General features: G+C 42.7%; 2 protein-coding genes across 2 annotated transcripts in view; both read left to right on the forward strand.

Moving 5' to 3' along the window:
• The window catches only part of LOC146634319 (protein NLRC3-like), a 580,191-nt gene that overhangs the window by 352,175 nt on the left and 205,941 nt on the right, over positions 1 to 22,075 (forward strand). Inside the window, exon 6 of the mRNA XM_085376609.1 lies at positions 8,749 to 8,922. Within this exon, the coding sequence (XP_085232735.1) occupies positions 8,749 to 8,922 (174 nt within the window). The remainder of the gene's footprint in view (positions 1 to 8,748; positions 8,923 to 22,075) is intronic.
• Positions 5,888 to 7,872, forward strand: LOC146634324 (protein NLRC3-like). The gene is made up of 2 exons (XM_085376796.1): positions 5,888 to 5,939; positions 6,068 to 7,872. The coding sequence occupies exons 1-2, from the start codon at positions 5,903 to 5,905 to the stop codon at positions 7,870 to 7,872; spliced, it is 1,842 nt and encodes a 613-aa protein (XP_085232922.1). The 5' UTR covers positions 5,888 to 5,902.

The raw sequence follows: 22,075 nt of genomic DNA on the forward strand, positions 1-22,075 counted from the left end.
TCATGAACATCCAGGTATCTGTCGTATGAAAGCACTCGCTCGCAGTTACCTGTGGTGGCCAGGCTGTGATGGTGATATACAAGAACTGGTTCAAAGCTGCTCAGTCTGTCAGGCTGTACAGAAGTCACCACCCGTTGCACCACTCCATCCGTGGAAGTGGCCTGAGAGAGTTTGGCAACGGATTCACATTGATTTCGCTGAAAAAGGCAAGCAGTACTTTTTAGTTGTCATTGACAGTCATTCAAAATGGTTGGAAGTGTTCCCTATGCCATCCATTACCTCACACAACACCATTGAGGTTTTGAGAGGGTTATTTGCTTCATATGGACTTCCAGAAGAGCTTGTTTCAGACAATGGACCTCAACTTGTGTCAAAGGAATTCAATCAGTTTCTGGAGTTAAATGGGATCAGACACACAGCTGTTCCTGCCTATCATCCTGCATCAAACGGGGCAGCAGAGAGGTCAGTACAAATCCTGAAACGATCCCTGATGAAAAATGTGCTGGAAGCAGATGGTAAGGCCACATTGCCACTCAGTCATCGTTTGGCAAACTTCCTTATCATGTATCGCAGTACACCGCACACTGTAACGGGTCGTACACCAGCAGAGTTGTTCCTGAAACGTCAGATCCGGACTCGCTTCAGCCTGCTGAAACCTGAACTAAGCAGACACATTGAACAGAAACAGTCTGAGCAGAAGCGACACCATGATTACAAAACCCAACCTGTTCGTGTTTTTTCGGAGGGAGACGCTGTGCGTATCCGAAACTTCAGGGGGGGGGGGGAAACAAAATGGACTCAGGGAACAGTTCTGAAGAAAATGGGAAGTGTTACTTACCTGATACAAGAGGGACAGAGAACACGCACAATACATGTGGATCACCTGTTACCATGGAGACAGACTGTGGAGAAACCCCCAGTTATATTTTCACCGGTTTCAGAGGGACGGCCAGAAGTGATTATGGACAGTGTTGTTCCAGAGATACCACCAAGTCCACCTGGGATTTTAACATCACACTCCTTACCTCCTGAACCACCTAAACAGACAACCGATGAACCACCAGTATCCAACCCAGAAACCACCCAAAGCCCATCTGTGGAACGCAGATACCCAGAGAGACGCAGAGTTCCCCCAAAGAGACTGAATCTTTGAAAATGTAGAGTTATGTTTTAGTTATTTACTGCCAGTTATTTTAGAAGTGAAGAGTTAATAATGGAAGTAATGGCTACATTTGTTCATTGTTCGTAAGGGCCACAGAATATTTCTTTTTGGTGGGGGCAGTGAAATACATTCTTTAAAGGGTTGCTTACTTCAATTACAAATCTAAAAGGGGAGGAATGTAATAGAGTGAATTGTTGCCCCCCAGTGGTAAAATACAGAAGTGCCTGTTACAGGGCTAGTTCTTGGTTGACCAATATATAACAACAAAAAAGGGTAGTTTTCTGCACCGCTAAGAAACAACAAGTTAGTGTGTGATGTCCTGCTGTTCAATAAAGGCACCTATCCACGTCCTTCTGTCCTGATCCTTTTAAGAGCCTAATCCAGAATATCACATTAGGGATGAATGAAATGCTTCCTTGAAAGGATGTGTGCAGTCACCAGTGGGCGTGGAAGCATGTGCGCCCTCATTTGGTGGGTGTGCAAGAAAAGTCATCCTGTCACACAGCAATGCCTACATAAATCACACCACTCTGCTTAAAATAATAATGTTTAGTGAAGCAGGTGAAGCAAAGGGCTGCTTTTAATAGGCTGGGAGACCCAGGTGTGCTGCTTTAGCTGCTGAGCCTCTTATGACAGAACAGCGGAGAGTGGTAAGAAGGGAGGAGGGGGTCTGGCTGTGTTTGTGAACGATAGATGGTGTAACTCTGGGCATTTCTCTATCAAAGAGACGCTATGCTGTAAGGACATTGAGCTGCTAGCGGTTAGCATGAGACCGTACTATCTACCACGAGAGTTTACACACGTGATTATGATAGCTGTGTATGTCCCGCCCTCTGCTAACGCTGCAGCAGCCTGTGAGGTCCTGCACACTGTAACCAGCAGACTCCAAACACAGCACCCTCAGGCCCTTTTCCTGATCTCTGGGGACTTTAAAGATGATGTAACCATTTAATTATGGTTACATAATTAATTATGTAATTAATTATGCAAAATGCAAAACGCTCAGCTGTGTCTCCAATCAAAGCTCTGTAACTTCAGAGGTGATGTTCATATGTTGACTAATGGTTTTCTTTCATTTTTGATGTACTGCAGAATATTTGTATAAAATCCAGGCCAGGAAAATCTCCTTCATGAACACACTAATAAACACAAAGGGACACAGAGCTAGAAAATATCTTCGAACCAGTTTATGTGTTAGGGGATCCTTTGCAGTTGTGACTGTTGCCTCTGTTTTTGTCCTTTGGTTCCTGGGAGCCTTTTACATTTCCATCAGCAACAAATATCTGAACAGGCTTTATTGTAGGAAATACAGGATTAAATAGTTGTCATTATTTATTAGATGTTGTTAAAGATGATCCGATGCTTGTTTAGTTTCAGAATCAGAATCAGAATCAGAATACTTTATTAATCCCTGGGGGAAATTATTAATGCTGTGGCTTCAGTCAGCATCACTGTGCTGTATAGTTTTATTTTTCTGATCCTTCTGTTAAAGTTGCTGAATAAAAGCTGGTTGGTCTGCACCTCACCTCTGCCTCGAGCCTCCTTCTTTAAAGCAGCAGAGGCTCTTCATTCAGGTATCACAGCTCGAGTTGTTCTGCAGGAGACCCAGAGTACTGTCCTTGGTCCATAATGACATTAACTTTGATTCATGTCAGCCTGAACGTCTGTGATGAACACATTATCAGCATCACTGACATATTTCATCATTTAAAAACACTTCCTGTCACTGTGGTGGTTACAGTGACATCATGCAGTTTGTGCTTTGACCTCCAGAGGGCGACAAATCAGCACAGACAGAGAGCTCCATTCAAACTTTGCTGCCATCAGGAATAATTCTTCAAATATAATCATCAGTGTTTGAGCAGTTATGATATCAGGGACAATCTAGACATGTGTGACAATACTGAACATGTCACATGACACACCTCAAACATCATGTGATCCACTCTCAGTCTGCACTTTCATTCATGACTTCAACAGGTTGAAATGAGCTTTGAAGAAACATTCAGTGAAATAAATCTTTCATGGATTCATGTGAGCAGCAGATGAACTTTGTACCAACAACATCTTCAATAACAGAGTCTGAATGAAGCTCAGGTGTTGATGCTGCTCCCTGATTGGACGCTTGGTTTCAGCTCTGCTCTCAGTCTTTACTGCACAGGTGAAGGTAGAAAGTGTGACTGGATCTATAGACTGGAAACAGAGAAACATGCTGAACATTTGAAGCTTTGCAGCAGAAATGTTCATGTTACAAATACAGCAGAGCTGATCTGGGATCAGTGTGTTCACACCTGCAGCTACAACAAGGTTTCATGTCTCCACACGTCAGCATGTGAACTTTACTCTGACTCAGTCTGAGCAGTCAGACGGCATATTTTTAAAGTTAACACATCAGCACACACAGAGCTGAGCCCCTCCCACCTGTGCTGAGTTTCAGGTGGAGCCCCGCCTCCTTCCAGGAAGCAGCTCACCTGTGTGTCCGTGTTTAGTGTCCAGGTGTGGAGTGGAGCTTGTTGTTGGTGTGTGAAGAAACTGTAAGTTTGCTTTGTTTCCTCCTTTAACAGTTTGTCTTTAGGAACTTTACTGTTTGTTCAGCTCGTGTTTGATTTCTTCACACAACAAACTGTGTGTGTTTGTATTTCCGGTCTCTCCATTAAAGTCAGTGTGTAATGTTTTCCAACAAGGCCGAGTGTCTCCGCCATTTTCTGGCCTTGTGTGATCAGAGTCCGGGAATCAGACTAAACACACTGAATGTGGCCTGAGCTCAACCGGAGAGCCGCTGAGCTCCAGATGTTTTTATTTACACGCACAGCAGGAGACAGAGAGCGCACTTTGTAAATGAATACTTCGTATAGATGTGTGTTAGATACAGGTTCAACATGTCGGTCTTAAAAATACTGCGTCACAAAGTGTTGGCTCCTCTCCAACAGGAAGAAGTGTTACAAAACACACAAAACTGAAACTCAACTTAGAACTACAGCTAGATCTGAAACAAGTTAAGCCACCCTAAAAATATATTTGGACAGCACACATGATGAAAGGAGGATTTCAGTTGATGCACATGAATGATTTGTGTTTCCTCTAAAGGTGAAGGTAGAAAGTGTGTGTGAGCTGATGTGAATCATGTGACCTGGTTTCTAGGTTACATGACAGGTCAGAGGTCAGCGACTGTAACTCAGTTCCTCCTGTTAATGTGAACTCACTGAGTGTTTGTGGTTTACCTCTCAGACTGACTGAAGATGATGATGGAAGAAGAGGAGGACAGAGCAGAGTCTGCAGGGTCCAGCTGTCCGTCTGTGAGGAGTGACCAGTCCAAAGATTATAATCCATTCTTCAGTGGTGAACCTGGAGCAACGAGGTCAGAGAGCTGTGATGACTCCTTTACATGTTTGTGTTTCCTGGATAAATATGACCTGAAACATCCTCAGATTGTTACAAAGATTCATTAAAAAGAAAACAATGAAAGAGAAAAGATCCAAATGTTCGACTTGGTCATTTGCTGTTTGAGGACAGTGATGCTCATATCTGTGGGGAAAGTGTGACCTGAGTGGGTTCATGTTTGTCTTTAAAGAACAGAGCTGCTCTGATTCTCTTTGTGTCTGATCTGTTAAACAGTCTGAGAGGTCACACAGAGACCCAGCAGCTAAAGCCTGGATCATACTGGCTGCTGTTACTCCATCAGGACAACACTGAACCACAGTGGTGTGGATGTAGTGGATAAATCCCACCATACTGATGCTCAGAGTTAACCACAGGGAACAAAACCAGATGTTACCTTCAGATTGTGACCTTTGGAGTGGACGATGCAGATTTCAATAGAGAATAAATGTTGTTGTTTTTCAGCTGTGAAGAAAGAATCTAATTTTCTGAACTTAAGAATTTATGATGCTGGAAACAACATGGAGACTATAACACAACATTTCCACTGTGTTCATAGAATGAATGTAAAACTGTCAGACATTCATTAAATATGCAAAATGTCTACAGAAGCATCAGAGGGTCAGACGTGAAGCACTCAGTGATTTTGATCAAATGACTCATCAGTTATTGATCTGTACTACACTGATCTACCACGTTAGTAAAGCTGGTGTTCTGGTGGTGGAGGAAGACTCGGATCATGTTCTGGTTTTGGAGCAGTGATCTGCTGATGGTTCAGTTTGATGAGCTTCTTCAAAATCATCCCTGACATCACCACTGAAAGGACGTCCATGAAAACAGACTGAAAATTACTGATATGTTCACAATCTGAGAGTTTAAAACTTGACAGACTTGATTCAGATGAAGTTATTTGAGCAGAAACTCCTGGATCTTTATCCTGTGTTGATCTAATCCTTCATGGTTCCTCCACAGAGTTGAGCAGCAGAGCTCAGAGGTTCCCAGTGGTCAGTCTGCCCAGCAGCATCAAACACAGCTGGACTCCATATTTATGGTCTGTACATGTACAACAACTACTGTTACATCTGTTCTGTTCACAGTCGTCTCCATGCTGCTCTTTGTAGACCAGTGGATCGTCAGTGTGTCCAACATGGATCCAATGTTTGGCTCCATGATTTCAGTCTGATTGGCTCATTCATGAATATTCTGTTCCAGCTGCTGGAGGACAACATCATCACTTTTGTGAAGAACGAGCTGAAGAAGATCCAGAAGGTTCTGAGTCCAGATTACCCAGAGTGCTTAGAGAGTCAGAGGAGCAGCAGCAGAGAGGCGTTTGTGAAGATCACAGTGGACTTCCTGAGGAGAATGAAGCAGGAGGAGCTGGCTGACCGTCTGCAGAGACGTAAGAGGATTTATCTAAAGATTTAAGCTGCTGGATAAATGAACATTTTCCAGAGATGGAAGATGGAACAACATGTTTTAAAGATTAGTTCTTTTTGGAATTGAGTGTTTATTTTTCTTCTCATTCAGAAGTTCAAGCTGCAGTTTGTCATCGTAACCTTAAATCCACCCTGAAGAAGAAGTTCCAGTGTGTGTTTGAGGGCATCGCTAAAGCAGGAAACCCAACCCTCCTGAATCAGATCTACACAGAGCTCTACATCACAGAGGGAGGGACTGCAGAGGTCAATGATGAACATGAGGTCAGACAGATTGAAACAGCATCCAGGAAACCAGACAGACCAGAAACAACCATCAGACAAGAAGACATCTTTAAAGCCTCACCTGGAAGAGACGAACCAATCAGAACAGTGCTGACAAAGGGAGTGGCTGGCATTGGGAAAACAGTCTTAACACAGAAATACAGCCTGGACTGGGCTGAAGACAAAGCCAACCAGGACATCCAGTTCATATTTCCATTCACTTTCAGAGAGCTGAATGTGCTGAAAGAGGAAAAGTTCAGCTTGGTGGGACTTGTTCATCACTTCTTTACTGAAACCAAAGAAGCAGGAATCTGCAGCTTTGAAGACTTCCAGGTTGTGTTCATCTTTGATGGTCTGGATGAGTGTCGACTTCCTCTGGACTTCCACAAAACTACAATCCTAACTGACCCTAGAAAGTCCACCTCAGTGGATGTGCTGCTGATAAACCTCATCAGGGGGAAACTGCTTCCCTCTGCTCGCCTCTGGATAACCACACGACCTGCAGCAGCCAATCAGATCCCTCCTCAGTGTGTTGGCATGGTGACAGAGGTCAGAGGGTTCACTGACCCACAGAAGGAGGAGTACTTCAGGAAGAGATTCAGAGATGAGGAGCAGGCCAGCAGGATCATCTCCCACATCAAGACATCTCGAAGCCTCCACATCATGTGCCACATCCCAGTCTTCTGCTGGATCACTGCTACAGTTCTGGAGGATGTGCTGGAAACCAGAGAGGGAGGACAGCTGCCCAAGACCCTGACTGAGATGTACATCCACTTCCTGGTGGTTCAGGCCAAAGTGAAGAAGGTCAAGTATGATGGAGGAGCTGAGACAGATCCACACTGGAGTCCAGAGAGCAGGAAGATGATGGAGTGTCTGGGAAAACTGGCTTTTGATCAGCTGCAGAATGGAAACCTGATCTTCTATGAATCAGACCTGACAGAGTGTGGCATCGATATCAGAGCAGCCTCAGTGTACTCAGGAGTGTTCACACAGATCTTTAAAGAGGAGAGAGGACTGTACCAGGACAAGGTGTTCTGCTTCATCCATCTGAGTGTTCAGGAGTTGCTGGCTGCTCTTCATGTCCATCTGACCTTCATCAACTCTGGACTCAATCTGATGGAACAACAACAAACAACCTCTACATGGTCTAAACTATTTAACAAACTAAAACTTCAATCTCTCCACCAGAGTGCTGTGAACAAGGCCTTACAGAGTCCAAATGGACACCTGGACTTGTTCCTCCGCTTCCTCCTGGGTCTTTCACTGCAGACCAATCAGACTCTCCTACGAGGTCTGATGACACCGACAGGAAGTAGCTCACAGACCAATAAGAAAACAGTCCAGTACATCAAGGAGAAGCTCAGTGAGAATCTGTCTGCAGAGACAAGCATCAATCTGATCCACTGTCTGAATGAACTGAATGATCGTTCTCTAGTGGAGGAGATCCAACAGTCCCTGAGATCAGGACGTCTCTCCACAGATGAACTGTCTCCTGCTCAGTGGTCAGCTCTGGTCTTCATCTTACTGTCATCAGAAGAAGATCTGGATGTGTTTGACCTGAAGAAATACTCTGCTTCAGAGGAGGCTCTTCTGAGGCTGCTGCCAGTGGTCAAAGCCTCCAACAAAGCTCTGTAAGTAAATCTGTGATCATGTTTATTTTTAAAATGTTGATTAAAAGTGGTCATAGATTTCTTCCATGACAGATCCGTGTCCTAAAACCATGAGCCAGCTTAGTTGTATAGTATAAAAGAAAAAAGGAGAACTTTTGACCACAATATTGTAACTTGAATGAACTTTTGATACAGCCTTTAAACATAAAATTTATGAACAGAATCGGTGACAAAGGGCAGCCCTGGTGGAGCCCATCACCCACCGGACTTATTACTATCCAATGTATTGCCGGCTATGCCAACCAAGCTCTTGCAATGGTTGTAAAAGGATCGAATGGCCATAAAATGTTTCTCAGTTTTATTATTTTCAGTTACATCTGTTTTTGATTATTAACTGAATATTTTAAAATTCAGGCTTTTTATGTTATACAAAACATCATATTTTCTTATGTCTTGTATTGATTCTGAAGGAATGGTTTTCATCAGTATCGCAGATACCAGCCTGAATTTTACTTTGTATTGGATCAGGAAGGAAATCAGTGGCATCACACATCAATTACAGCAACTTCAGTACCTCTTCATTTTAATAAACTGGGGGGAGGTGCACCAAGATTCAGTATGAGATAAAGAATTATTTTTAAATTGGAAGAATGGGTCATCTTAAAAATCACTGCATTGTAGTTTTATTCAGGCCCCTTCAATCTGTGATCGCTGTTGCTTTGCATTGTAAACGCTACTATTACAAAAGTCACAAATATTAGTGTATGTGTGTGTTATTGGGTAATAAACCAAAAGAACAGAATCTACCAGCACCTCACTGATTTTTACTTAAAAACAATAAAAAAGCAATAAAGCTCTGATTTGTTTGGTTGATCTTCTCTTCCTTCCTGCTTGATTTCAGACTGAGTGGTTGTAACCTGTCAGACAGAAGCTGTGAAGCTCTGTCCTCAGTCCTGAGCTCCCAGTCCTCCCATCTGACAGAGCTGGACCTGGGTAACAACAACCTGCAGGATTCAGGAGTGAAGCTTCTGTCTGCTGGGATAAAGAGTCAATACTGCAAACTGGAAACGCTGAGGTCAGATCAAGCAATATCGATTTTTTTTTTAATCAATTAACATCATTTAATCAATTTCATTTGGAAAAAAATAACATTGTGTGTATGTTTTTTTTTTTTGTTTTTTTTTTTAATAAATCCATGCAAGTCACAGTAAACTGCCACATTTGTCTTTTGTAACATGAGGCAATAAGGATTCCAGGATGTCCTGGAAACATACATGCCAACACTCCTGATTTTTCCGGGAGAATCCGGAATTTCATTGCCCCTCCCGAAAATCTCCCGGAGCCACCATTCTCCCGTATTTCTCCTGATTTTCCACCCGGAAAACAAAATAGAAAAACCATATCCCAGAATTCATAGCGCGGCCCAGCCAATTCCAGTTTCCAACAATGGCTGCAGCTACTTAGTTTTAATATTGCTCTTATTACTCTGTCTGGGTCACAAAATAAACTTTTAACATATTTTCAGGCGAAAATGTCGTATGTTTTGTTTTTTTAATGAATCCATGCAAGTCACAGTAAACTGCCACATTTGACTTTTGTAACATGAGGCAATAAGGATTCCAGCATGTCCTGAAACACTGTTGAAATACTGTAAATGTAGTAGCTCCTCATGGTACCATGAATATACTTTAACACAAGTGTTTCATGTCTTCTTGTTATCCTTTCTTCAGACTGAGTGGCTGTAACCTGTCAGACAGAAGCTGTGAAGCTCTGTCCTCAGTCCTGAGCTCCCAGTCCTCCCATCTAACAGAGCTGGATCTGGGTAACAACAACCTGCAGGATTCAGGACTGAAGCTTCTGTTTTCTGCAGTGGAAAGTCCAAAGTGTACACTTGGGATTTTCAGGTCAGGATTCAGTCTTTTCTGATGATGATTTTAAAACCCGAGTCAGGTCGATAAATGGCTTACTCATTTACAACAGACATGATTTGTTAAATCACCTTATATATGTAGCGTGGAGTAAGCCACCAAGTAACCGCTGTGGGCCTCTACTATTACTGGTACGAACTTTCAGGCCCAAAACTCTCACAGGACCGAGTCCAGAATAAACGGGACAAAAGGGTCAATATCAGTAAAAGATGTTCAAAAATTTATTAATATAACAAGACACCAAAGTTTTGAGAAAAAGAAAAAAAACCCTAAAACATCACTAAAAAAAAGAGATAGTATTGGTGCAACCTGCCAGCAGCGCAACTATCACCTGAGGGTTTGTTCCTCCTTGGCGGTCCCAGGTGCTCGTCACTCTAAAAGAGACAAATCCACCTCAAACATATACAGGCCCAACCGAACACTTATAGCATGCACTAAGTGCTAGCTCAGGCAATAAACGGTGGTAATACAAAAGCACTCTTAATAAACCTTAATCACGGCAAATCCACACACAGAGCACCTCTAAAAAGTCCCCATTCCCCCAAGGTATGAGCCCCACTCAGGGATTGCACGTTGCCCGCTTAGTATTGCACCAACCCAATAAAAATAAGCAAAACCCGGCATAAAACAACGGAAATAATTAAAAACGGTGACCCTGCTAAAACCAAAAAAAACAACAACACAACCACACAGAGAAGGAGGAAAAAACAGTGAATCATTCGCATGTGCAGCCTGCCCTACAGGAGGAAATACAATACAAGTTAAATTATAGTGCACAAATAGACTTTTTTAATGTTCAATATATCAAATTAACATACCTCGAGTAGGCAACTGTATTTGCTGCACATCTGATTTATCTTGGCTTTTTCTTCAACAGAAATCACTACTAAAACATAAATTATAATAAACATCAAATACATTTCAACAAAATTTAAGAAAGGACACTAAAAGACAAACAGCCTATACCTTGAACCTCATCTATAGAGGTTTAAAACAACAGTTTGCGTCGTAGGCAATTAAAACTTCTTGGCTCTTCACCTACTCAAGCATCCATTACTCACAGCCGCTTGTCAGTGGGAATCATCAGCACCTGTTACTACTCCCTCTTTTATGCCCTCCATTGAGTCCCCTGGGTCCTAAAGCCTTCCCCATTACATATATGTGTGCTTAAGTTTTGTGCTGCTCTGATTTATTGCCCGTGCTGTCTTTCAGTTCAGCTTTGTCGAGTCTCTGGTAGGATTTCTTTTACATGACCTGTGTAAAAACAAAACAGGAAACACATTAAGCTGAAGTAAGATGCACAATTTGAAAAATGGGGCACAAAAAATGTTGCTGCTTTCTGGAAAGTGCGTCTAAGAAAACCCAATGGAGAAAGTGAAGAGAAAAATAAAGATTAAGAAGAAGAAAATGGCAGAGGCAGTTTCTCTTGGACTGCCTGCAGATGGGGCGAGACTCTAGAAACAGGGATGATTGGAGAAAATGCAAAGAGGCCAGGAGATGGTGTTCTGGGGATAGTGGGAGTGAGAGGGAGAGATGCCAGTAAATGATTTCAAGGATAAATTTGAGAGAATCAGAGCTAAGAAACCAAAGCAAGTGGGGAACTACAAACATGTGGACAGACTCATAATTAAGCCAAAGACACACTAAAGGAATTATTACAGGTTTAGAAACAGGGATGGATATGAAGGAGCTTAGCATGAATTTGCATTGAGGAAAAATAGCAACGAGCATCAGAGGAAACAGTTAGGAAAACTAAAAGGATGTACTGGCAGGAATACTGCAGTACTTTAGGAAGAACTACACCAGTTCAGAATGTGTGGAGTACAGTTAAGAACATGAATGCAGACAGGAAACAACAGCAGCTGTTGTAAAGTACATTCAAACTCCTTCATTAAATGCAGCTGGTTGAGTTGAAAACAATGGAGAATGATTGTGTTACGTTGTTTATTCTATTTATGCTGCGAGATCGATCAACTTTAGACCAGACAATAAACGACAGAGGCTCCGGAAAAGTGCAATCAAACGATGAGTTTATTAACAGCCCAGAGACATCAACATATGTCTTCTGACCAAAATACATAATGTGGATACTTATAAAGCAGTGGGGTACACGCCCCCCATGGCGTCAATGACAGATTAGAATAGGTTCCAGACATTAGTCACAGTTACTCGTACACCTTGTACATCCTTTAATAGCTATAAGCAGACATAGAACTTCTCTTTTCTATAACACCTTCCATACAAGGTAATAATCTTAAGCCCTCAGGGTCTCTGAGGCTAATTATTGACTCTGCTCATCTGTTACCAAGTAGAATAAAATGCAACAGGTTTGCAACAAGAAGCTGGAAACATTGGGGCCTCTGCTCAGGCCTATTCCTAGATTATATGTATTATATGTACTGTAAGCATGCATTGCAGTTATCCTTCTATGTTCTAGTTTCCCTCAGCATGTATCATCTGGACACTCTCACCAGTGAAGCTTAAAACCTAGAATGGAACATCAACTCTAACCAAGCACATTTATGCATTGTGTATAAAATGAACTCAACCTATAAAAATAGAAAGGTCAATGTGATGACAGACATATTCAATGCAATATAAACCCTGCAGGAAATATTACTGATACTGTAAAACATGTTATTAATACATTCTTCATAAGGCAAATTATATGGTAGCAATAAAAGAATCTCTGAATCCCAACATTCTCTATAGAAATGGAGCAGAAGGAGTGCAGAGGTGGACGTGGGCTGTATATACATGCGTGTATCTGTGTTGTCTGTGAGCAGAGAAAACAAAGCGCTGGAAATGTCCAGTGTATCATAAGCCAGCCAGTCCTGTTACTGCAATTCACTTCTTCACCCGAAAGTGTCACCATCAGGCTTCAACAGCAGTTTCCAGTATTAATAGTCTTAATGAGCTACAGGTGGTATGGATGGGAAAATGTAGAGATGCTGGGCAAACAGTATGATCAAATCCACAGTGGGAATAATTGAAGTGATGACGGCCGGTGTAGAGAACAAAAATGAATCATATTGAAATGTTAAATCAGGAAAATCCTGGAGAAGAGGATAGTTCTAATGTTCAGTTTGTAATGTTGAATTCAACACAGCTCTTAAATGCATAAAAATGACTTCACCTGACGTCAGACTGAACAATCGGATTAGCTACTGATATTGATTTAACCCTTTAAGACCTACCATAGAACCAAGTCCGCCAGAGCTTATATTATATTTTTACATGCTGTAGAGCCATTTTTGGGAGCATTTCAAGTTGCTATACATCAATACAACCATTACAGCCTAAATTTTAATAATATGTATGTATTAAGTGCATAGTAATTACATAAATTGCAAAAAAGTGCAATAAACTACAAAAAAATTGAAAATCGTTTTTGTTTTTTTTAACATATATTTCTAGTTAGAAAAATTTAAGAGGCTTATCCCTCAAAACTGTAAATACAAAAAAGTTGCACAAAATAGTTTCCCACCACAGGAAATTTATTTTGAGTGCCTTCATAGTTTCATTTTTGAAATACACCAATTTTTATATACTGCAGGAAAAACGAAAATAAATATTATACTGCAAATTTGAAAAATAACAGCATATGCATCAAAATAAACTATTTCCAGCAGTGCAATATGAGTCCTAAGCATATGTGGAAGGAAACTGTAACCTAGGACAAGCTGATGGCATAAGATGTAAGTACAACTCCTCAGGTTTCATATGCAAAAAAAATTATTGCGCTAGCTCACATGGTTACAGTGCTAGCATTAGCTGGTAATAATTATTCACCCCTAATTAGAATTAGCCACTAATGGCAGCATACTTAGCATTAACTCCTCACATCGTTATAATGCAAATGAGGCTAACTTGCATTAAATTAGACTGCTGTTGTCAAAGGAGCTTGCAAAGAAAAGCGTCTGGACTTCTTTCAGTTGCTTGAAGACGTTTCAACATCGAAATTTACCGGAAGCCCACACACACGGACCAGTACCTCCTTTTTGACTCCCATCACCCTCTGGAACACAAACTTGGAGTAATTAGGACCCTACACCACCGGGCAGAACATGTTCCCTCTCAACCTGAAGGAAAAAAGAAGGAACACACACATGTAAAGGAAGCACTCAAAACGTGTGGCTATCCTAAATGGGCGTTTTTAAAGTCAGCAAAGAGGCACAGAAAAGAAGACCAGACACCAGCGAGGGAGGATAAGAAGGACAGACGCAACAACATTGTCATCCCCTATGTAGCCGGTGTATCAGAAAAACTCAGGAGAGTTTTCTCCAAGCATGACATCCCAGTGTATTTCAGACCCAGCAACACACTCAGACAGAAACTGGTTCACCCGAAAGACAAAACGCCAAAACACAAACTTAACAACGTGGTGTATGCTGTACAGTGCAGCGAGGAATGCTCAGACCTCTACATTGGAGAGACCAAACAGCCACTTCACAAGCGCATGGCACAACATAGAAGAGCCACCTCCACAGGACAAGACTCAGCAGTCCATCTGCATCTTAAGGATAAAGGACACTCTTTCGAGGATGCCAATGTTCACATTTTGGACAGAGAGGACAGATGATTTGAAAGAGGAGTGAAAGAAGCCATCTATGTCCACTGTGAGCGACCATCTTTGAACAGAGGCGGGGTTTACGACACCAACTCTCTGCCATCTATAATCCAGTTTTGAGATCCCTTCCCAGACGCCTTAACGCCCACTCACATCCTGGGCCATCTGACCTCAGGAATTCGCATGATAAGGTGGGGCCAGGTTTCACAATGAACCCACCCGAAACTCTGGCTGATTGGGTCCCACACCCAATTTCACACCTTGGCTCAGGTGATTAGAGGATCATCAGGGGGTCCTTTTGTCCCTCTGTGGGGGTCACTCCCAATAGGTTTATATCTGGGACTCTCCACCATTTGACCTTAGAACTGAAGAAGCTTCTCGGATGAGAGGTGAAACGTCTTCAAGCAACTTAAAGAAGTCCAGACGCTTTTCTTTGCAAGCTCCTTTGACTATGATGACCTGGATGACTGAGAACCTTCACAGACATAGACTGCTGTTATTAGCTAATGCTATTTAGAAGTAGCTGCTCAAATTGTTATAAAGCAAAGGAAAACGATATGAGCATTAGGTTCTAATGCATATTTGCCTTAAATTAGACGTAGGTGCTAATGGCGGCCTACTTAGCATTAGCAGCTCAGATGTTGTAATGCTAGGAAAAAGAGTGTTAGCATTAGCCGTTCACATTGTTATAAAGTTAAGGGAAATAGTGTTAGCATTAGCTACTCACATTGTTAAAAAGTAAGTGTTAGCATTAGTGCATAATGCTAATTCACATCAAATTAGCATTAGTTAATAACGGCAGCCTATTTAGCATTAGCAGTTAATGTTGACCTTGGCCCACTGGAAAAGTTAAGAACTAAAGATTTAGGAGTGTTTCTCGATAGCTCTTTCTCATTTGAGAAACAAATAAATTCTGTTATTAAAACCAGCTGTAAGGTTTATATTGTTGACTGTCATTTATGCTTAGAAATATTTACTCATATATGCTTAGAGTTGTATAATCGATTGCATAATGATAGAGGTTTGATCCTTAGTAGTCTGTAAAGACTCTGTGTGCCTTCCAGAGTGCTCTGGCATGCACACACCACTTGGGGCCATGAGAGAGGTCGTACCCTCTCTTACTGATTTATTGTGTAGGACAGGGGTCTCAAACTCAATTTAGCTGGGGGCCACTGCAGGCAGAGTCTGGGTGAGGCTGGGCCGCATTAGGTTTTCCACAAGAAAGGCATGGTTAAAAAATTCCAATCTTCTCAAATCTCTTTATTTTTATTTTTTAACACAAAATATGAAAAATAAATAAACAAAGTAAGAATTAATAAGAAAATAAATCAATCTGTAATACATAAATAAAATAATAATAAGATATTTTTAGTCAGTGAACTTGTGTGTTTCTTTCAGTCTTCTATATCTGCTGTATTTAGATTGAAATGTCTGTATTAACAGTTCTATAACCTTCTTCTGAACATGAATGGAACACTGTAGAAAATGAACTGTTCATCTGAACATGGCTTCTCTTGCCTACTCCTTGCTGCTAGAGACCTGGCAGCGTTTCCTCTCGCATAGCCGAGCCAGATTTGGCCTGAGGGAGGAAGCAGTTGCGACCCTCAGTATGTCTTGAAGATGATCATCCGTAAGTCTGGACCTGTACTTGGACTTATTGAAGTTCAAAGTGGAGAAGAGCTTTTGGCACAAGTATGTGCTACCAAAAAGGCACATGGTCCACTTGAACATTCGGGAAAGCCGAGGGAAACTAGGGCTCAATTCTCTCAAAAATTGTCCAAGCTTGTCTGCTTTTCCACTCACCTCCCTGAACGTTGCTTTGAGTTCAGAGTTGCACTGCAGCTCAATGAGCTCCATTTGAAGCACAGAAGGGGCATCTTGCACATCAAAGGAGAAGGGGTCCGCAAAAATGTGAAAGGTGGCTCTGTGTGTCTTGAAGTCATCAAATCTGTGATCAAATTCCTCCTGTAGCCTCAAAATGACATCAACATACTTGTCAGCACTGAATGGTGTGCCTGCATCCACGAGTGCCTTGCATGCTTGGAAATGGCAAAGGTTTGTCTGAGAGAGCTGAGCTTTCCAGAGCGCAAGTTTTGTGGAGAATCTTCTCACGTTGTAATAGGCAGCACTGACAAGTTGCCCCTGGCCTTGTAACGTCTTGTTCAATTCAATTCAATTCAATTTTATTTATATAGCGCCAAATCACAACAAAAGTCGCCTCAAGGCGCTTCATAGATACAGAGAAAAACCCAACAATCATATGACCCCCTATGAGCAAGCACTTTGGCAACAGTGGGAAGGAAAAACTCCCTTTTAACAGGAAGAAACCTCCGGCAGAACCAGGCTCAGGGAGGGGCGGCCATCTGCTGCGACCGGTTGGGGTGAGAGAAGGAAGACAGGATAAAGACATGCTGTGGAAGAGAGACAGAGGTTAATAACAGATATGATTCAATGCAGAGAGGTCTATTAATACATAGTGAGTGAGAAAGGTGACTGGAAAGGAAAAACTCAATGCATCATGGGAATCCCCCGGCAGCCTACATCTATTGCAGCATAACTAAGGGAGGATTCAGGGTCACCTGGTCCAGCCCTAACTATATGCTTTAGCAAAAAGGAAAGTTTTAAGCCTAATCTTAAAAGTAGAGATAGTGTCTGTCTCCCGAATCCAAACTGGAAGCTGGTTCCAAAGAAGAGGGGCCTGAAAACTGAAGGCTCTCCCTCCCATTCTATTTTTAAATACTCTAGGAACAACAAGTAGGCCTGCAGAGCGAGAGCGAAGTGCTTCTAATAGGGTGATATGGTACTACAAGGTCATTAAGATAAGATGGGGCCTGATTATTTAAGACCTTGTATGTGAGGAGCAGGATTTTGAATTCTGGATTTAACAGGAAGCCAAAACAGGAGAAATCTGCTCTCTCTTTCTAGTCCGTGTCAGGACTCTTGCTGCAGCATTTTGGATTAGCTGATGGCTTTTCAGGGAGTTTTTAGGACTTCCTGATAATAATGAATTACAGTCGTCCAGCCTGGAAGTAATAAATGCATGAACTAGTTTTTCAGCGTCACTCTGAGACAGGATATTTCTAATTTTAGAGATGTTGCGCAAATGGAAGAAAGCAGTCTTACATATTTGTTTAATATGTGCGTTGAAGGACATGTCCTGGTCAAAAATGACTCCAAGGTTCCTCACAGTGTTACTGGAAGCCAAGATAATGCCATCCAGAGTAAGAATCTAGTTAGATACCATATTTACTCCACTGATGACTTGCTCTTGGTCAACACCCTTAACGACTTCTACTGCCGTTTTGACGAGCCATCAGGCAGCCTTCATACCTCCAACGGCCCCAACAATAGAGGCACTCTGGACACTCATTCCCCCACCTCTCCCCCCTCCATAGAGCCATCACCACCTTCAAACTGTTCACCTGCAACACCCGCCTCCTCACCCCACACAAAAGAGGATTTCACACCACCTCCTCCCACCACAACTCTTCATATTCATGAAGCAGATGTGAGGAAGCAGTTTAGGAGTCTGAATGCTCGGAAAGCTCCCGGCCCAGACGGTGTGTCTCCTGCCACCCTCAGACACTGTGCAAACGAGCTGGCCCCAGTGTTTTCTGGCATTTTCAACTCCTCACTGCAGGCATGTCATGTGCCTGCCTGCTTCAAGTCCTCTACCATAATCCCTGTCCCCAAGAAACCTAGGATCACTGGACTAAATGACTACAGACCCGTGGCTCTGACATCTGTGGTCATGAAGTCATTTGAGCGCCTGGTTCTCTCCCATCTCAAGACCCTCACGGCCCCCCTCCTGGACCCCCTGCAGTTTGCATATAGAGCCAACAGGTCTGTAGACGACGCCATCAACATGGCCCTACACTTCATCCTGCAGCATCTGGACTCCCCAGGAACCTACGCCAGGATCCTGTTTGTGGACTTCAGTTCTGCCTTCAACACCATCCTTCCAGACCATCTCCGAGGCAAGCTTTCCCAGATGAATGTGCCTGATCCCATCTGCCGGTGGATCACTGACTTCCTGACGGACAGGAAGCAGCATGTGAGGCTGGGAAAGAATGTCTCGGACTCCCGGACCATCAGCACCGGCTCCCCTCAGGGCTGTGTTCTTTCTCCTCTGCTTTTCTCCCTGTACACCAACTGCTGCACCTCCACCCACCAGTCTGTCAAGCTAATCAAGTTTGCAGATGACACCACCGTTATTGGGCTCATCTCGGACGGGGACGAGTCTGCCTACAGGAGGGAGGTTGAACGTCTGGTGTCCTGGTGCAGCCACAACAACCTGGTGCTGAATGCCCAGAAGACAGTGGAGATTATTGTGGACTTCAGGAAGCACACAGCCCCACTCCCCCCCATCATCCTGACTGACACCCCCATCACCTCTGTGGACTCATTCCGCTTCCTGGGTACCACCATCACCCAGGACCTGAAGTGGGAGCCCACCATCACCTCCGTCATCAAGAAAGCCCAGCAGAGGATGTACTTCCTGAGGCAGCTGAAGAAATTCAACCTGCCAACACGGACGATGATGCAGTTCTACACTGCAATCATCGAGTCCATCCTCACCTCCTCCATCACCGTGTGGTACGCTGGAGCCACTATCAGGGACAAACAGAGACTGCAGCGTGTTGTGCGCTCTGCTGAGAAGGTGATTGGCTGCAGACTCCCATCTCTGCAGGACCTGTACACCTCCAGGACACTGCGGCGTGCAGCCCGGATCTCAGCTGACCCTTCTCACCCTGGACACAGTCTGTTTGACCTGCTCCCCTCAGGCAGGAGGCTCCGGTCCATTCGCACCAGAACCTCTCGCCATAAGAACAGTTTCTTCCCCTCTGCTGTTGGTCACATGAACAATAACCATATGACTGTCCCCGCCACTAACACATGACCCTACGCTGTGTCACTGCATCATTTCATGTTTGGCACTGATCACCACCTGCACTCATGTATATATCTTTCTACGTAGCACTCATAATTCTTATTCCCATGTATATATCTCATGTATATCTCATGCACATATCTTTCTACATAGCACTTTTAATTCTTATTCTTACTTTTATTTTTATTTTATTTTTTTTTTCATGTCTATTTAAGTGCTATTTATGACACTATGTTTGCACTGAAGCACCGCAGCAATTTCCTAATGTTGTAAACCTCAACATCTGGCAATAAACCCCATTCTGATTCTGATTCTGATTCTAATTTCTAAGATTTTCAGGGCCGAGTACAATAACCTCAGTTTTATCTGAATTAAGAAGCAGAAAGTTAGCGGCCATCCAGGTCTTTATGTCTTTAAGACATTCCTGCAGTTTAACTAATTGGTGTGTATCATCTGGCTTCATGGACAGATAGAGCTGGGTGTCATCAGCATAGCAGTGTAAATGTATGCTATGTCTTCTAATGATACTGCCTAAGGGAAGCATGTATAATGTAAACAGAATTGGTCCTAGCACTGAACCCTGTGGAACTCCATAATTAACCTCAGTGTGTGAAGAGGACTCTCCATTTACATGCACAAATTGGAGTCTATTAGATAGATATGATACAAACCACTGCAGCGCAGTACCTGTAATACCTACAGCATGTTCTAATCGCTCTAATAGGATATTATGGTCAACAGTATCGAACGCTGCACTAAGGTCTAGCAGGACAAGCACAGAGATGAGTCCACTGTCAGAGGCCATAAGAAGATCATTTGTAACCTTCACTAAAGCTGTTTCTGTGCTGTGCTGAGCTCTGAAACCTGACTGAAACTCTTCAAATAAGCCATTCCTCTGCAGAGGATCTGTTAGCTGTTTGACAACTACTCTTTCAAGGATTTTTGATATGAAAGGAAGGTTGGAGATTGGCCTATAATTAGCTAAGACTGCTGGGTCTAGAGATGGCTTTTTGAGTAAAGGTTTAACTACAGCCAGCTTGAAGGCCTGTGGTACATAGCCGATTATTAGAGATAGGTTGATCATATTTAAGATCGAAGAATTAATTAATGGCAGGACTTCTTTGAGCAGTTTTGTAGGAATGGGGTCTAAAAGACACGTTGATGGTTTGGAGGAAGTAATTATTGAAGTTAACTCAGAAAGATCAATTGGAGAAAAAGAGTCTAACTTAACATCAATGGTACTAAGAGTAGCTGTAGATAATATTACATCTGTGGGATGATTATTGGTAATTTTTTCTCTAATGATAAAAATTTTATTTGTGAAGAAGTTCATGAAGTCATTACTAGTTAACGTTAAAGGGATGGTTGGCTCAAAAGAGCTCTGACTTTTTGTCAGCCTGGCTACAGTGCTGAAGAGAAACCTGGGGTTGTTCTTATTTTCTTCAATCAGTGATGAATAGTAAGATGTTCTGGCTTTGCGGAGGGCTTTCTTATAAAGCAGCAAACTATTTCTCCAGGCTAAATGATGATTCTCTAGATTTGTGACACGCCATTTCCTCTCCAGATTACGAGTCATCTGCTTTAGGGTACGTGTTTGAGAATTATACCACGGAGTCAGGTACTTCTGATTTGAGGCCTTAGTTTTCACAGGAGCTACAGTATCCAGAGTCGTACGTAGTGAGGAGGTGAAATTATTAACAAGATAATCGACCTCTGTTGGGGTAGCATTCAGATAGCTGCTCTGCTCTGTGTTGGTACAGGGCATTGGAGATGATAACAGTGGGTGGATTATATTCTTAAACTTAGTTACAGCACTTTCAGAAAGACATCTACTTTGATAAAGTCTACTTTTCACCGCTGTGTAATCAATTATTGTAAATGTAAATGTTATCAGGAAATGATCAGATAGGAGAGAGTTTTCAGGAAACACTGTTAAATTCAGTACATTAAGCTCATGTGTTATATCAACAAGAAAAACTGAGTCCATGAGCCATTTGGGATCAGTTAGCACAGGAACACTAACTCCATCCTTCTCCATGAAGGCTTCACTTCTGCTCTCAACTCAAAAAGTCTCTTTAATACATTTCCCCTGCTGAGCCAACGTACCTCAGTGAAGTCGAGCACATCCCCATATTCTGACTCCATTTCCTCTAAAAAAGCACAGAACCTTCGGTGCTTTAAGCCCCTGGATCTGATTTGGTTGATGCATTTCACAACAATAGACATCACATTGTCACACTTCAGGCATTTGCTGCAAAGGACCTGCTGATGGATGATGCAGTGCAGAGCAATGGCCTCCTCCACGCCTTCCTCTTCCAGTTTGTTTTGTGCCACCAGTCCATTTTTCCTCCTTGTCATTGATGGCGCTCCATCTGTTGTTATTCCAACAAACCTCTTCTATGGCAAACCAACATTCTCAATGGCATCACACAGCTTGTAAATATCTGCTGAGCGGTGGTCTGGCCATGCATTGGAATTACTGTGAGCAGCTCCTCCATCACTTCAAAACTGTCATCAACACCACGGACATACATTGGGAGCTGGGCAGTGTCGGTGATGTCTGTGGTCTCATCAAGAGCGACTGAGTATACACTGAAACATTTGGCTTTCTCACACAGTTGGTCATAAATGTCACTTGACAGGTCAGAAATGCAATCTGCTGCGGTGTTGGCAGAAAGGCTGATGTTGCTAAACTGACCTTTCTTTCCCGGACAGACTATATTTGCAGCCTACAATATGCACTTTTACACAAATCCACCTTCTGTGAATGGCTTCCCTGCTTTAGCAATCATCTCACTAACCACGTGGCTCCGACTGCTGCATTATTCTCTTTGGTTGC

Source organism: Diplotaxodon limnothrissa, linkage group LG3 (assembly GCF_057381915.1).
Source record: "Diplotaxodon limnothrissa isolate DT_005_m linkage group LG3, D_limnothrissa_male_GT1.1, whole genome shotgun sequence".
Classification (NCBI taxonomy): Eukaryota; Metazoa; Chordata; class Actinopteri; order Cichliformes; family Cichlidae; genus Diplotaxodon; species Diplotaxodon limnothrissa.

Bases quoted from the DNA above. Each gene is read 5' to 3' on its own strand.
- LOC146634324 (XM_085376796.1), top strand. From the start codon at position 5,903: ATGAAGCAGGAGGAGCTGGCTGACCGTCTGCAGAGAC. The intron at 5,940-6,067 runs GTAAGAGGATTT...CTTCTCATTCAG, and splicing joins GGCTGACCGTCTGCAGAGAC to AAGTTCAAGCTGCAGTTTGT.